The following is an 18,522-nucleotide window of genomic DNA, read 5'->3' on the forward strand; positions in this document are numbered from 1 at the left end:
CATTTGGCAGGTATTCACTGAGCATATATTAGGTGCCAGACTGTGAGTTCCAGAGTACTTAACCAAGTGTAACATTTCTTTTCAGGAAATTTCAGTTTTGTGGGGCAGAGAGAGAAGAGCATTAGTAATTTCACTACAGTGTGATGAATTTAATAATAGGTATTCAGAGCATTAAGGCAAAACATAGGAACAACACCCAACTATCTGATCAAAGAGGACTGGAAATGCATCTCAGATATATCAGTCAGCGTTCAATCAGAGAGGCATAACCAGAGGTTTGACTGTAAGCAACTGTGGAAACAGGTGAAGAAATTTCTGCAAGGTTGCTGTCTTCACATCTGATGTTGGAGCTTGAAGTCTGCAGGACAGGCAACTGGGAAGGGAAGGTGGGTGTCAAGTGGAGAGCAGGGATAAGGTAGAACCCACAAGCTGGGGACTGTGTCAGTCTCTTGCTGCCTCCAACACTGAGGATGTTGAAGATGTAGTTGTCTGGCAGGAGAAGTTGGTGTCTTTTGTCAACATTATTCTACCCACTTGGCCAGAAGTGACAGAAGCTGGGGGAAGACCCAAGGAAAAGTAGAGTGGCTGCTGCCCCACACCAGCAAGGTAAGCTGGCAGAGAGATGAAAATGTGTGTGAACTTCAAGTTGACCCATCCCAAAGCCACAACACTGGAAGTGATGGAGGAAAAGGGGCTTTTATCTAACTATAAGTAGATGTCCCTGAGGCTGGGATGGTTTATACTAGGATGTGACACAGGTGGGAGGAAGGTAAGGTGAGATGAGTGAAAGATGAACCTGAAACCTTAAGTCAGGCAAAATGACTTCAGATCAGCATTTATATATCAACTTTCTTATAAACCAGAATAAAGTATTAAACTGGATCCTGATGGCATTGGGGACCACTAACTATGTTGATTATTCAGTTTTCATTTCAAAAAGTTTAAAGCCATTAGCAGAGCACACTCTTCCCCTCAGGTTTCAACTCTTCTTATTCTTCTCTCCTTAGCCATTTGTATCCACAACAAACTTTCCAGCTTCCCCCAACAGTCTTCTTACCTCAATATCTCTACCTGGAATAGTTTGCCTGCTCTCAGTCTTCTTCCCCTGCAATATCATTTCTTCCTTTGTAAATACTGCACAAGGAGATCAAACCAATCAATTCTGAAGGAAATCAACATTGAATATTCATTGAAAGGACTGATGCTTAAGATCCAATACTTTGGCCACCTATGGGAAGAGCTGACACATTGGAAAAGACTTGATGCTGGGAAAGATTGAAGGCAAAAGGAAAAGGGGCAGCAGAGGATGAGGTAGTTAGATAGTATCACTGACTCAATGGACATGAATTGAACAAACTCCAGGAAATAGTGAAATACAGAGGAGTCTGGCATGCTGTAGTCCATGGGGTCACAGAGGCGGACATGTTAGGAACTGAACAACAATAGGCAGCATTCAGTGCAGGATGGAAATAACACTACTGTGTGTCTTCCTGAGGATGGGAACCCTGTTGACATCTTCCAAATATCCCCGCAGTGTCTGGCACTTAGAAGATGTTCAGTAGGTAAGTATTGACCACAACAAGCTCCAAGAGTTTCTCATCAAACACTTTGCTTATATGCTTTTTCAGTTTTATTAGTGATTTTGATGAAGTAAAGCTTTTTAATCACTGTCAGACAGAGAGAGGCTGGACATTTCTACATTTGAGTAGAGGATCAAGAAGAGACTATAAAAGTTTCTTGCATCCTTCACAAAAGCATCTAAAAAGGATTCCAGTTATCAAGGGAGAAAGGAAATCATTTCTCTCACGAGGAGTGCTCCAAGGCACTGGGGAACCTTGCTTTCTTTACCTATGCACCTTTATTCTTTACCAATCCATCTTCATAATTATCATTTATGATGGCTTCTTTATCATTCCTGATTTCTTTAATCTGCATAGGACTGCCTCTCAGGTCCTTGGGCAGGTTATAATTATAAAGAAGCTTCAATTTTTTTAAGTAGATGAAGTTAAACAGTCTTTGGAAGCTTTGTTTAATATTTGAGGTGGTCAATTTATGCGCTATTTCCATAAAAATTTTGTTTGTTTTTTCTGCCAACTCCCTGATCACAGGATCTTCATCCCGAATCACTCGGTCAATAGCTGTAACAGTAGAAAGGCCATTAATTCAAAGCATTGCTTTCATAGTCTGAGGAGCTCACAGACTCAGAACAGTCTCACCACCTTTCACAGGAGCCCCGCTGCCCTAGTTTTTGTTACTTAGACAAACAGCATCCAGGAAGTTTTTATCTCCTGTCCTCACTGGACCTCATTATGTGCTGAGGGCATATTATGTGTCGAGCATTCTGCTAGACAGCATAAACATATATTCATGAATTGGCTCAGTATTGCTCAGAAGAATGAAAAAAGTAGATTCAGTCTAAATGTTCATCAGCAGGAAAGGGCTTAAAGTTATTAATGGAATATCATAAAGCCAAATAGGACATACATGTTAACATGATGATGTAGACTCACGTTTCTTAGCATGAAAAGATGTTTATGACATGAGTAAGTAAAAAAATTATAAAACAGTTATGATAGTTTAAAAAATAAATGCAAAATAGTTTATATTCTTTAAAAATACCTGCAATTAAATATATACCAAAATGCAAATATCATTATATCCAGATGCTGAGCTTGTGGGAAGTTATTAATTTCTTTCTTAGTAAAAAGAAATAGAGAAGGAAAAAACAGATAGATGTAGAAATGAGAGAAAAAGGAGATGGAGCAGGAGGAGAAGGAAGAGAGCAAACAAAACTATCTGAGCAACATGGAGAGAGTGCTTAGCATTTAGCAGGCAGTCAATATGAGTGAATGAAAAAATGAAAAAGGGAGAAGATGACGTGTCAATGTAGGTTCATCAATTGTAACAGATACACCACTCTGCTGGGAGATGTTGGTAACAAGAGGAGGCTGTGCATGTGTGGGGGCAGGAGGTAAACAGGAAATCTCTATCTTCCACTCAGTGTTTCTACTCATCTAAAATGGCTCTACAATATAAAGTCTGTTACGAAAAGAAGGAAGGAAGGCAGTCACCTTATTTTCTGCTGCAACCTGTTTGAAATTCTGATCCCGAAGGGGAAATAGGCAGAGGCAAAGAGAGATCCAAACATTTTGATAGAATAAGTATTGAAAATGAAATTGAAAATCACTCAGTCGTATCCGAGTCTTTGCAACCCTATAGTCCATGGAATTCTCTAGGCCAGAATACTGGAGTGGGTAGCCTTTCCCTTCTCCAGAGGATCTTCCAAACCCAGGAATGAATCCAGGTCTCCCACATTGCAGGTGGATTCTTTACTAGCTGAGCTTCCAGGGAAGCCCAAGAATACTGGAATGGGTAGCCTATCCCTTCTCCAGTGGATCTTCCTGACCCAGGAATAGAACTGGGGTCTCCTGCATTGCAGGTGGATTCTTTACCAAATGAGCTATCAGGGAAGCCCAAGTCACTCAGTCATGTCTGACTCTTTGTGACCCCATGGACTATACAGTTCCTGGAATTCTCCAGGCCAGAATACTGGAGTGGGTAGCCTTTCCCTTCTCCAGGGGATCTTCCCAACCCAGTGATCAAACCAGGGTCTCCTGTATTGCAGGTGGATTTTTTACCAACTGAGCTATCAGGAAAGCTCTTCTGATGCAAGTATATATTGCTATCTCTTAAAATGTAAATTCTCTAAGGAAGGAACTTTGCTTTGTCTGCTGCTGTATGTCCTGCTCATAGAATGCTGTCATATAGTAGATGCCAGATAAGTATTTGTTGAATGAATTAATGAGTGATTGAATTCTTAATTCTCTGTAGTTCCTAAGGATTCTAGGATGATAGCTAGGTCTCAGATAATGAGAGGGCTAGATGGAAAGATTGAAGCAGAGAGAGAAAGATAGAGGGAAAGAATAAAAAGTAAAAACAGATGCCCCTTATTCCAGTCCTTCTACTGATTTCCCCTTAACCACCTAACTACCTCTATAGCACCCTCCCATCCCTGGCATCACTACAGAGCTCTGATATAAATGGAATCACAAATAGGGAAGTTATTTAGGCCTATATATAAATATTTCATTATAATTTCAACACTTACCCTCAAGCATGACATCAATTTCATCTCTGAGCAGTAAATGGCCACCCAATTTTGCCAAGTACCCTATGCACAAATTAAAATTAAAGTTACCCCAAAATATATTATGAAAATACATTATCTGATATTATCTACCTTCAGTGCTTTCTTCAAAGCAAAACATCTCTAGATTATTCATGAATAATCTATTAGTGATTTCAAATATTTAATAAATCTTTATTGAGATATATGTGTGTGTATAAATGTGTACAAATCACATTTGTACACCTTAATAAATGACCAGAGTGAATATTTCTAGCTACCATCTAGGCCTTTAAATAGAATATTACTATTATCCTAGGAGCCTCTTTTATGCCCTTCCCAATTTCCTCTTTCACCTTTCAGAATACATTCTTTTGCTCAACACTACATTGTGAGATTCATCCTGTTTTTAAACATAGCAATAGTTCATTCATTTCCATTGCTACATGACAGAGGTTAGCAATGTTCTCTTGAAACAGAGCCATGCTTACTGGCTTATTTGCTTATGGATCATCTGCAGCTTTTCTCACCCTACAAACAGCAGAGTTGAGTGGTTGCCACAGAGCCTGGTATTCAAAGCCTGAAATATTTCCTATCTGGTTCTTCACAGAAAGAGTTTCCTGAATGCTTTTTGTATGATATGCCATCTTATTAATGCACCACTTTTTAGCCATTCTGCTTCTGATGGACAATGTGTTGTTTTTAATTTGAGGCTATTATGAATAGTGATGTTATTGTGGGCATTCTTGTACATGAACTTTGGTGTAGATTTATATGCATTACTGTTTGGTATATAGCTAGGAGTGGACTTACTAGCTAATGGATATCCTTAGGGTCACCTTTAATCATTACTGCAGAAGAGTTGCCAAGGTGAATTGTACCAATTTTCAGTCCTACCAGCATTGTATGAAGATTTCTACTGCTCTCCATCCTCTCTAACACTTGATAATTGTTAGTCAATCTTTTAATAAATCCCATGGGTTTGGGGGTATTATTATATTGGATATACAAATTGGATATATAATTTTATATATATTGAATATATAATTAGATATATAATTTTGTATATTGGATATACAGTTGTATATTTCTTTTGCAAAATGTCTGTTCCATATGTCTCTTGACTGTTTTTCTATTGAGTTATTTTTAAATGATTTATTTTTAGGCATTTTAAATTCTGGTTACTAATATTTTAAAAATATTACACCTATTACAAATATTTTATCCTACCCCAGGGCAAAACTTTTCCATTTGTACTTTTCTTTTTGATGAGCAGAATTATTTATTTTTTGGCTGTGCTGGCTCTTTGCTGCTGTGCAGGGGTTTTTCTCTAGTTGTGGCTAGTGGGGGCAACTCGTGGTGGCTTCTCTTGTTGTGGATCACAAGCTCCAGAGCACAGGGTCCACAGCCGTGGCACATTGGCTTAGTTGTCCTGAGGCATGTGGTATCTTTCCAGACCAGGGATCAAACCTGTGACCCTTGCATTGGCAGGTGGGATTCTTAACCGCTGGTCCACCAGAGAAGTCCTCTAATTTTATTGCAGTTCAATTTACAGTTAGTGAATTTTGGGGTCCTGATAGGAAATTTTTGCTGTCTCAAGGTCATAAAGATACTCTCCCATATTTACTTCTAGAAACTTTATTGTTTTACCCATTCACATTTTTGGATTGCAAACTCAACTGAAATTATATGGCATAAAATAGGGGTTGATTACGTATGTAATTAATCTAGCACTATTAAGAGAGAAAAAAATAGTCCTTTCCTTATTGCTTTGTAGGTCATTTACATCAAAAATTGTGTGAGGGTCAGTGTCATAACTTCATTCTATCATTGTGCCATTTGTATATTACCTTAATATATGATAGGTCTTGATATCTGATAGTATAAATTCTTCAACTTTGTGTTTTTTTTTCAAATTTTCTTGGCTATTCTCAAACCCTTAAATTTTCATGTAAAAATTAGAATCAACTTCTCATATTTCATATACATACACACCCAAAACTCCTGGTGAAATTTTGTTTGGGTTTGTATCAAATATACCGATCAAGTTGAGGAGAGCTGACTATGTTACAATACTTAAACCTTTAATCCATAAACATGATATATTACTCTATTTAAGTATTTTAAAAACCTTCTCAGAATTCTCTAGTTTTGTTTTGTTGTGTGTGTGTATATGTATGTATCAGTATTGTACCTCTTTCCTTAGTTTTATTTTGGGATATTTGATAAATTTTGGTGCAGTGTATTAGGCATTAAAAAATTAACTTTCTAATATTTATTGTTAAGTGTGTATAAACTCAGTTGACTTCTGTATATTGGTATTGTATATAGAAAGCTTGCTAAATTTAATTCCTACAGTTTTTCTGAATTCTTTCCAGTGTTCTAAATACTCAATTATTTATCTGCAAATTTTGGAAGTTTTATTTTCTTTTTTTCCAAACTTATCCATTTTATTTCTTGGTATTACCTTATTTTAGTTTTGGAAAATTCTTGATCATTATCTCTTTAATAAACATTTAAATATGTCTCATTTTTTCCGCCAATATCCTTATTGAAATGTATATTAGGCCTTTTAAACATATCTCATGTTCTTATGCTCTTTTCATATTTTCCATTTTATCTTTTCAAGTTTTGATCTTGAGGCTGAATATTTTATTCTGACATTTCTTTTTTTCTCTTCCTGAATTTATTTATTTTAAATTGAAGGATAAGTACAATGTTGTGCTGGTTTATTCTGACCTTTCTAATACTCTTAATCTCATTTCAGTTCTTTCTAATCTGCTGCTAACTTCATTCACTGAGATCTGCATTCTCATTGTGTAATCTTTTGAACATAATAATCAGATTTATTTTAAAGTTCATATTTGATAAAGTTGAATAACTGCATATACTAGATTCTGTTTCTACTGTTCTTCCTTGTCATTAAAAAAATCTAAATGATTTTTTAACATTAAATATCAGTTATGAACTGTAGTGTTGGAGAAGACTCTTGAGAGTCCCTTGGACTGCAAGGAGATCCAACCAGTCCATTCTAAAGGAGATCAGTCCTGGGTGTTCATTGGAAGGACTGGTGCTAAAGCTGAAACTCCAATACTTTGGCCACCTCATGCGAAGAGCTGACTCACTGAAAAGATTCTGATGCTGGGAAGGATTGGGGGCGGGAGGAGACAGGGACGACAGAGAATGAGATGGCTGGAGGGCATCACCGACTCGATGGACATGAGTTTGAGTGAACTCTGGGAGTTGGTGATGGACAGGGAGGCCTCGCATGCTGCGATTCGTGGAGTCGCAAAGAGTCAGACACGACTGAGTGACTGAACTGAACTGAACTGAATAGTGTATACAGGTTTGTGTCGATAATGTTAGTTATCCTCTCTGGGTGAAGATAAACTGCCCAGAAACTAACCTTACTCCTAGGGTAGAGACATCAGGGATTGAGTGGAAAACTTGGGTGTATTTACCAGGATCCTTCCTCATTGTCAATCCACTCCAAGTTTTGTTCCACCAGTTCAGTGAAACAGCTAAAATTTCTTCATAGTTTATCAGCCCCCCACTACCCTTTTTGAATACAGAATTGGAAAATCTGTAAAGGAAAATAACCCCCAAATATCAGGCCTACTTCTTTTAGCTTTTCTACTCTTCACTGCCTTTATAAAAGCTCTTAAATATTTTCAGATAGACTTAAAAAGTATTTTTGTTGATATTGTAATTATCTTCCTTTTACACATCATAAAAATTCATGTTATTATTGTTTAGGCACTAAGTCATGTCTGACTCTTTTGTGACCTCATGTAGTCCCACCAGGCTCCTCTGTCCATGGAATTATCCAAGCAAGAAGACTGGAGTGGGCTGCCAATTCCTTCTCCAGGGTATCTTCCCAACCCAGGGATCAAACCTGCATCTCCTGCATTAGCAGGCAGATTCTTTACCATTGAGCCACCAGGTAAGCCTGATAAAAATTCATAGGGATGAAGAAATTTGGTGAAGGTCACATGGCTAGTGGGTATTCATTTTGAGATTTCAATGGAAGCTTATATATTCTCACCAATATTTCACATTGCCCCTACCTCAGTCAAAATAGGGATCACAAAACCACAGCAGTACATTATTTTGATAATATGATTTACAGATAATAAAACTTGGGATATTTTCATTGACAGGTGGAACATGGGCTTAAGAATTTAAGACTAATGCTTAAAGACAAAGCCCTGTGTTGTGGAGGTATCCTTAACTGGCATACTTTTGCTTAATTTTGTAATCCAGTGTAATTCCTTTTAGAATTAGATGGAGGGTACAAATAAATGAATGAAAATTTCCTATGCTAGAGAATACTACTTTTGTCTATTGTCAAATTACTTCATTATCTTTAGTTCTCTTACTAAAACTAAAGTGAGTTTTAGCTGGACACATGGTTGTTCAGCAGATGACTAGACTTTCAAGGCTTTTCTGCAGCTAGGTATGGCAACATGTCTATGTTCCAGGCAAATGATCATTTAGTAGATTATATTCACTCTTAACAGAGATGGCTGTGTCCTCTTGATATTTCCCTTTCCAGTTGACTGTTACATAGAAGTGGTGGCAGGAGCTAGAGCAAGCGTCTTGGGTCTGATGTAGGAAACTGTGTGATGAGAATTCAAGAGCAACAAAAGAACTGGTACTAGTCTACCTATACTAGGATTGTTAAGTGAGAAAGAAATTAGCTGCTATTTTAAGTCAAAATTAGGTTAACCCAGCGACACCTTTTGCCCTTTATGTTTTTTGCTTATTTCTTGGTGTAACACTGCGAATACTGTCTGCTTGCAATGCAGGAGACCCAGATTTGACTCCTGGGTTGGGAATATCCTCTGGAGAAGGAAATGGCAACCCACTCCAGTATTCTTGCCTGGAAAATCCCATGGACAGAGGAGCCTGGTGGGCTACAGTCCATTGGGTCACAAAGAGTTAAACATGACTGAGCAACTAACATACACACAATACTGCTAAAATGCTGAAGTTAATCAGAAAACACAAAGAAGGATAAAAACCACGTGCTAAGAATGATGGCATTATAAATCCAATGATGCAATGAATATCTACATACACATATCACTTCTCATATATCAGAGGATAAATTCTCTTGGGAGGATATATATATCAGAGGATAAATTCTCTTGGGAGGAGATTATTGAGTCAAAAGAATATGCATCTCACATTTGGATGGATATTGCCAAACTGTTCTTTGAGACTGTAGCTATTTACACTAAACAGTAATGTGATTGCCTACTTCCTGCAACCTGGACAGAACTGTAGAGTATAAATGTTTTTGTTCTTTGTCAGTTTGATAGATGGAAACACTTTATCAATTCAGTTTGCATCACTTTTTGAATGAAGCTGTGAAAATTTTATTTATGTGAAACAAATAAATTTTTTCATGTATTTTGTCCATTTTCCTAGTGGGTTGTTTCTTTACTTAGGGATTTGTAAAGATTCTTTACTGTGCCATGTTTAGTTGCTCAGCTGTGTCCAACTCTTTGTGACCCCATGGACAGTAGCCTGCCAGGCTCCTCTGTCCATGGGGATTCTCCAGGTAAGAATACAGGAATGGGGTGTTATGCCCTCCTTCAGGGGATCGTCCCAAACCAGGGACTGAAGCCAGGTCTTCCGCATTCAGGCAGATTCTTTACCATCTGAGACACCAGGGAAGCCCAAGAACACTGGAGTGGGTAGCTTATCCCTTCTCCAGGGGATTTTCCTGACCCAGGGTCAAACCAGGGTCTCCTGCATTGCAGGCGGATTCTTTACCAGCTGAGCTACCAGTAAGAACTTATTCACTCTGTATATATGATATGTGTTATAAACATGTTTTATTACAATTTGCCTTTTGATTTTGTTTATATTGGTTTTTACTTGCAGAAATGTTTACTTCTGCATAGTGTGTCAATTTTTTCTTTATGATTTTTACTTTTACTTAGAATAATCTTACCTACCACATGATTATAAAGCAAATTCTTCTATATTATTTTGTTTAACTTTATTTATTATTATGGTTTCATTTTTAGTATCTGAGCCTTTGACCATCTGGAACTTATCTAATGTAAAAATTGAAAGAGGGATAAAGTAATCAAAAATATTCCAGATGGCTCACCAGATGTTCCCAAACCATTTAGGGAATATTCCATATTTTCATCACTATTACTTAAAACCAATGATTCACTTTAAAAAATTGTATGTTTTAGCAGTTATTTTTGGATGATATTTTATTCCACTTTTCTGTCTATTTATTCCACATGATTATAATTACTGTTGCTGTGTTAGTTGCTCAGTTGTGCCTGATTCTTTGTGACACCATAGACTGTATAGCCTGCCAGGCTCTTCTATCCATGGAATTCTCCAGTCAAGAATACTGCGGTAGGTAGCCATGCCTTCCTCCAGGGGATCTTTCGGACTCCGGGATTGAACCCAGGTCTCCTGCATTCCAGGTGGACTCTTAACTGAGCCACCAGGAAGCCCCACTGTAGCTATAGTAATATCTGATAAGGCTAGTCTGCTTTCTTTTTTGGATAGAACTTCCTGGATATTCCTGTATGGCAACTTTTCTAAAACAATTTTAAAATTAGCATGTCAATTTTGAAAAAAGTCCCATTGATATTTTAATTGGCATCTCATTCCATGTACAGACTGATTTAGGAAACAATTAAAGGACAGAAATGGTATGGACCTAACAGAAGCAGAAGATATTAAGAAGAGGTGGCAAGAATACACAGAAGAACTGTACAAAAAAACATTTTCACAACCCAGATAATAATGATGGTGTGATCACTCATCTAGAGCCAGACATCCTGGAATGTGAAGTAAACTGGTCCTTCGGAAACATCACTACGAACAAAACTAGTGGAAGTGATGGAATTCCAGTTGAGCTATTTCAAATCCTAAAAGATGATGCTGTGAAAGTGCAGCACTCTATATGCCAGCAAATTTGAAAAACTCATCAGTGGCCACAGGACTAGAAAAGGTCAGTTTTCATTCCAGTCCCAAAGAAATGCAAAGCCAAAGAATGCTCAAAATGCACAATTGTACTCATCTCACATGCTAGCAAAGTAATGCTCAAAATTCTCCAAGACAGGCTTCAGCAATACATAAACCGTGAACTTCCAAATGTTCAATCTGGTTTGAGAAAAGGCAGAGGAACCGGACATCAAATTGCCAACATCCACTGGATCATCAAAAGAGCAAGAGAGTTTCAGGAGAGTTTCAGCAGAGTTTCAGAAAAATACCTATTTCTGCTTTATTCACTATGACAAAGCCTTTGACTGTGTGGATCAAAACAAACTGTGGAAAATTCTTAAAGAGATGGGAATACCAGACCACCTGACCTGCCTCTTGAGAAATTGTATGCAGGTCAAAAAGCAATAGTTAGAACTGGACATGGACCAACAGACTGGTTCCACATAGGAAAAGGAGTATGTCAAGGCTGTAATTGTCACCATGCTTATTTAACTTATATGCTGAGTACATCATGGGAAACACTGGGCTGGAGGAAGCACAAGCTGGAATCAAGATTTCCAGGAAAAATATCAATAATCTCAAATATGCTCAACATTCATAAAACTAAGATCATGGCATCCGGTCCCATCACTTCATGGCAAATAGATGGGGAAACAGTGAAACTGTGGGAGACTTTGTTTTTGGGGGTTCCAAAATCACTGCAGATGGTGACTGCAGCCATGAAATTAAAAGACGTTTACTCCTTGGAAGAAAAGTTATGACCAACCTAGGCAGCATATTAAGAAGCAGAGACATTACTTTGCCAATAAAGGTCCATCTAGTCAAAGCTACGGTTTTACCAGTAGTCATGTATGGATGTGAGAGTTGGACTATAAAGAAAGCTGAGCACTGAAGAACTGATGCTTTTGAACTGTGATGTTGGAGAAGACTCTTGAGAATCCCTTGGACTGCCAGGAGATCCAAACAATCCATCCAAAAGTAAATCAGTCCTGAATATTCGTTGAAAGGGATGATGTTGAAGCTGAAACTCAAATACTTTGGCCACCTGATGTGAAGAACTGACTCATTGGAAAAGACCCTGATGGTGGGCAATATTGAAGGTGGGAGGAGAAGGGGTCAACAGAGGATGAGATGGTTGGATGGCATCACTGACTCAATGGACATGAGTTTGAGTAAACTCTAGGCGTTGTTGATGGACAGGGAGGCCTGGTGTGCTGCAGTCCATGTAGTTGCAAAGAGTTGGACATGACTGAGTGATTGAACTGAACTGACACATTTAAAATTTTGATTCTTTCCACAAATGTGGCTTATACCTTTCTATTTATTTAATTTTTCTTTGTGTATTTCAGTAATGCTTGCAAGTTCTTCATGGAAATACTGCATACATTGCAAAGTTCTTTTTATATCTTCCTTCCTTCCATTAGAAACAAGGTCCAATGCTGTAAAGAGCAATATTTCATAGGAACCTGGAACGTTAGGTCCATGAATCAAGGCAAATTGGAAGTGGTCAAACAGGAGATGGCAAGAGTGAATGTAGACATTCTAGGAATCAGTGAACTAAAATGGACTGGAATGGGTGAATTTAACTGAGATGACCATTATATCAACTACTGTGGGCAGGAATCCCTTAAAGAAATGGAGAAGCCATCATGGTCAACAAAAGAGTCCGAAATGAAGTACTTGGATGCAATCTCAAAAAGGACAGAATGATCTCTGTTCGTTTCCAAGGCAAACCACTCAATATCACAGTAATCCAAGTCTATGCTCCAACCAGTAATGCTGAAGAAGCCGAAGCTGAACAGTTCTATGAAGACCTACAAGACCTTTTAGAACTAACACCCAAAAAAGATGTCCTTTTCATTATAGGGGATTAGAATGCAAAAGTAGGAAGCCAAGAAACACCTGGAGTAACAGACAAATTTGGCCTTGGAGTATGGAATGAAGCAGGGCAAAGGCTAATAGAGTTTTGCCAAGAGAACACACTGGTCATAGCAAACACCCTCTTCCAACAACACAAGAGAAGACTCTACACATGGATATCACCAGATGCTCAACACCAAAATCAGATTGATTATATTCTTTGCAGCCAAAGATGGAGAAGCTCTAGGAGTCAGCAAAAACAAGACCGGGAGCTGACTGTGGCTCAGATCATGAACTCCTTGCCACATTCAGACTTAAATTGAAGAAAGTAGGGAAAACCACTAGACCATTCAGATAGGACCTAAAAAATCCCTTATGATTATACAGTGGAAGTGACAAATAGATTCAAGGGATTAGATCTGATAGATAGAGTGCCTGATGAACTATGGACGGAGATTTGTGACATTCTATAGGAGACACAGATCAAGACCATCCCCATGGAAAAGAAATGCAAAAAAGCAAAATGGTTGTCTAGGGAGGCGTTACAAATAGCTGTGAAAAGAAGAGAAGCGAAAAGCAAAGGAGAAAAGGAAGGATCTATCCATCTGAATGCAGAGTTCCAAAGAATCGCAAGGAGAGATAAGAAAGCCTTCCTCAGTGATCAATGCAAAGAAATAGAAAACAACAGAATAGGAAAGACTAGAGATCGCTTCAAGAAAATTAGAGATACCAAGGGAACATTTCATGCAAAGATGGGCTCAATAAAGGACAGAAATGGTATGGACCTAACAGAAGTAGAAGATATTAAGAAGAGTTGGCAAGGATAGAGAGAAGAACTGTACAAAAAAGATCTTCACGACCAAGATAATCACGATGGTGTGATCACTCACCTAGAGCCAGACAACCTGGAATGTGAAGTCAAGTGGGCCTTAGAAAGCATCACTACAAACAAAGGTAGTAGAGGTGATGGAATTCCAGTTGAGTTATTTCAAATCCTGAAAGATGATGCTGTGAAAGTGCTGCACTCAATATGCCAGCAAATTTGGAAAACTCAGCAATGGCCACAGGAATGGAAAAAGTTTTCATTCCAATCCCAAAGAAAGGCAATGACAAAGAATGCTCAAACTACCGCACAATTGTACTCATCTCACATGCTAGTAATGTCATGTTCAATATTTTCCAAGCCAGGCTTCAGCAATACGTGAACCGTGAACTTCCAGATGTTCAAGCTGGTTTTAGAAAAGGCAGAGGAACCAGAGATTAAATTGCCAACATCCGCTGGATCATGGAAAAAGCAAGAGAGTTCCAGAAAAATATCTATTTCTGCTTTATTGACTATGCCAAAGCCTTTGACTGTGTGGATCACAATAAACTGTGGAAAATTCTGCAAGAGATGGGAAGACCACCTGACCCGCCTCTTGAGAAACCTATATGCAGGTCAGGAAGCAACAGTTAGAATGGAACATGGAACAACAAACTGGTTCCAAATAGGAAAAGGAGTATGTCAAGACTGTATATTGTCACCCTGCTTATTTAACTTATATGCAGAGTACATCATGAGGAACGCTGGGCTGAAAGAAGCCAAAGCTGGAATCAAGATTGCTGGGAGAAATATCAATAACCTCAGATATGCAGATGATACCAACCTTATGGCATAAAGTGAAGAGGAACTAAAAAGCCTCTTGATGAAAGTGAAAGACGAGTGTGAAAAAGTTGGCTTAAAGCTCAACATTCAGAAAACTGAGATCATGGCATCTGTTCCCATCACTTCATGGGAAATAGATGGGGAAACAGTGGAAACAGTGTCAGACTTTGTTTTTTTCCGAGGGAGGGGCTCCAAAATCACTGGAGATGCTGATTGCAGCCATGAAATTAAAAGACGCTTACTCCTTGGAAGAAAAGCTGTGCCCAACCTAGACAGCATATTAAAAAGCAGAGACATTACTTTGCCAACAAAGGTCTGTCTAGTCAAGGCTATGGTTTTTCCAGTGGTCATGTATGGATGTGAGAGTTGGACTGTGAAGAAAGCTGATCACCGAAGAATTGATGCTTTTGAACTATGGTGTTGGAGAAGACTCTTGAGAGTCCCTTGAACTGCAAGGAGATCCAACTAGTCCATTCTAAAGGAAATCAGTCCTGGGTGTTCATTGGAAGGACTGATGCTAAAGCTGAAACTGCAATACTTTGGCCACCTCATGCGAAGAGTTGACTCACTGGAAAAGACTGATGCTGGGAGGGATTGGGGGCTGGAGGAGAAGGGGATGACAGAGAATGAGATGGCTGGATGGCATCACTGACTGGATGGATATGAGTTTGTTTGAACTCCGGAAGTTGGCGATGGACACGGAGGCCTGGCGTGCTGTGATTCATGGGGTTGCAAAGAGTCAGACACGACTGAGCGACTGAGCTGACTGAACTGAACTCCTTCCATTAACATGATTTGATACACCTTGAACTGATTTTTGTATGGTTGTAAGGTAGGAATGTTGTGTGTTTGTGTGTGTGTGTGTGTGCATTTCCAATGTCCTAGCACCTTTTATTTGACAGGTCATCATTTCTTATCTGATATACATTGCCAGTTCTAATTTTTATATTAGGTGTTTTTGTATGCGTGGATCTATTTCTAGGCTTTCTAGTAACAGATAGTCTACAATTTCTTAGTTATATCTCATATGTTGGTCTTGAGCTTCCACGTACATCCATAATCAACTTGTCAAGATCTATGGAATTACCTATTTTTTTAATTATAATTGTATTGAATTTACTGATTAGTATTTCTCAATGGGGGCTCAGAGGGAATTCTAGATGGGATAAGTTGTGACTAGTACTGTTACAATTACTACTGAATACTAATCATACTCCTGTAACATTAAATGCGTTAATGGACATTAAATGCTATATGAACCTGAAGTAAGCAGACAAGGGAGCCTGGGGGATATAAAACAGAGAGGTCAGTTTTCAGAGGCATAGAGAAATGGAAAAATAGTGAAAAATGGATTGGGAGCCGGAAGTCCTACTGTTATGCCGATACTGTATGTTCTTCAATTCAGTTTAGTTCAGTTGCTCAGTCGTGTCCAACTCTCTGCACCCCATGGACTGCAGCATGCCAGGCCTCCCTGTCTATCAGCAACTCCTAGAGTTTACTCAAACTTATGTCCATTGAGTTGGTGATGCCATCCAACCATCTCATCCTCTGTTATCCCCTTCTCCTCCCACCTTCAGTTTTTCACAGCATCAGGATCTTTTCCAATGAGTCAGCTTTTCACATCAGGTGGCCAAATTATTGGAGTTTCAGCTTCAGCATTAGTCCTTCCAGTGAATATTCAGGATGATTTCCCTTAGGATGGACTGGTTGGATCTACTTGTAGTCCAAGGGGCTCTCAAGAGTCTTCTCCAACACCACAGTTCAAAAGCATCAATTCTTCGGCGCTCAGCTTTCTTTATAGTCTAACTCTCACATCCATACATGACTACTGGAAAAACAATAGCTTTGACTAGATGGACCTTTGTTGGCAAAGTAATGCTCTGCTTTTTAATATGCTGTTTAGGTTGGTCATAAGTTTTCTTCCAAGGATAACGGGTCTTTTAATTTCATGGCTGCAGTCACCATCTACATTGATTTTGGAGGCCAAAAAAATAAAGTCTGACACTGTTTCCATTGTTTCCCCATCTACTTGCCATGAAGTGATGGGACCAGATGCTATGATCTTAGTTTTCTGAATGTTGAGCTTTAAGCCAACTTTTTCACTCTCCTCTCTCACTTTCATCAAGTGGATCTTCAGTTCTTCTTTGCCTTCTGCCATAAGTGTGGTATCATCTGTATAACTGACATTATTGGTATTTCTCCTGGCAATCTTGATTCCAGCTTTTGCTTCATCCAGCCCCACATTTATCATGATGTACTCTGCTGCTGCAGCTAAATCGCTTCAGTCATGTCCGACTCTGTGCAACCCCCTAGACAGCAGCCCTGGGATTCTCCAGGCAAGAACACTGGAGTGGGTTGCCATTTCCTTCTCCAATGCATGAAAGTGAAAAGTGAAAGTGAAGTCGCTCAGTCATGTCCGACTCCTAGCTACCCCATGGACTGCAGCCTTCCAGTTTCCTACGTTCATGGGATTCTCCAGGCAAGAGTACTGGAGTGGGGTGCCATTGCCTTCTCCGGATGTACTCTGCATATAAGTTAAATAAGCAGGGTGACAATACACAGCCTTGATGCACTTCTTTCCTGATTTGGAACCAGTCTGTTGTTCCATGTCCAGTTCTAACTGTTGCTTCTTTACCTGCGTACAGATTTCTCAGAAGGCAGGTCAGATGGTCTGATATTCCCATCTCCTTAAGAAATTTCCACAGTTTGTTGTGATCCACACAGTCAAAGGCTTTGGCATAGTCACTAAAGCAGAAGCTGTTTTTCTGGAACTCTCTCGCTTTTTCGATGATCCAACAGATGTTGGCAATTTGGTCTCTGATTCCTCTGCCTTTTATAAATCCAGCTTGAACATCTGGAAGTTTTTATGCAAAAACTTATCTATTCCTTCTTTAGTTGTCTGAATTCCATCAATCAATGCTTTCTTTAAGGGTTCATGGTAATGAACTTTTGCCGAGTTTTAGAAATATTTTGTTATCTTTATAGTTGGATATAATTTTGATGGAGCTTCCCTGGTAGCTCAACTGGTAAAGAATCTGCCTGCCATGTAGGAATCCCTGGATCACTTCCTGGATCAGGAAGATCGCCTGGAGAAGGAATAGTCTACCCACTCCAGTATTCTTGGGCTTCCATGTTGGCTCAGATGGTAAAGAATCCGCTTGCAATGTGAGACACCTGGGTTTAATCCCTGGGTTGGGAAGATCCCCTGGAGGAGGGCATGACAACCCACTCCTGTATTCTTGCCTGGAGAATCCCCACGGCAAAGAGCCTGGTGGGCTGTTTTCCATGGGGTTGCAAAGAGTCGGACAGGACTGAGTGACTAAGCACAGCACGGCATAATTTTGATGATCTAAAATTCTTTGGTTACATATTTTTCTATTAAGGATTTGTAGGTACTATTCTACTATATTTTAGAGTTGAATGCTCAAGTGGAGAAGTCTAATGGCAGATTTATTTTGTAATGTATAGGTGACTTTTTAACCCAAATGTTCAAAGAATTCTCTAACTCTAAAGTTCCATAACTTTGTTAGGAATGTTTTATTCTGTATAAAATATGTCTTGAAAATTTTTACCATCTTCAGTATATTTAATTAAAATTTTTTTAGTTGTTAAATTTTATCTTTGAATACTTTTTTCTGTTTTAATTGTTCATTATTTCTTCAGGGATATTATCTTCCTGTAATCTATCTTCTCTATCATTACTACCTAATTTTTCAAACTATTTCTTATTGGTTTACATCTTATTTTGCTAACATTTCTCAACCCTTTATTCCTTGTTCCTTACTGGGTTATCAACACTATGTATTTTCTTCCATTGCCTTCAATGTAGCTTTTTTTTTTCTTTAATAGTGGTTATATATTTTTCTTACACTTTCCACCATACTTTGAAAGATTATTTTTCATGTGC

The 18,522-nt window shown here is 38.7% G+C and overlaps 1 protein-coding gene across 1 annotated transcript in view; it reads right to left on the reverse strand.

Moving 5' to 3' along the window:
• Positions 1-244: 244 nt before the first annotated feature.
• The window catches only part of MROH9 (maestro heat like repeat family member 9), a 72,716-nt gene continuing 54,438 nt past the window's right edge, over positions 245-18,522 (reverse strand). Inside the window, exons 18-20 of the mRNA XM_088844927.1 lie at positions 4,109-4,171; positions 1,857-2,138; positions 245-489 (exon numbers count right to left, since the gene is read on the reverse strand). Coding sequence (XP_088701053.1) covers positions 245-489; positions 1,857-2,138; positions 4,109-4,171 — 590 coding nt within the window. The remainder of the gene's footprint in view (positions 490-1,856; positions 2,139-4,108; positions 4,172-18,522) is intronic.

This window comes from Moschus berezovskii, chromosome 17, assembly GCF_049115385.1.
Source record: "Moschus berezovskii isolate FMDL1 chromosome 17, NW_MosBer_1.0, whole genome shotgun sequence".
Classification (NCBI taxonomy): Eukaryota; Metazoa; Chordata; class Mammalia; order Artiodactyla; family Moschidae; genus Moschus; species Moschus berezovskii.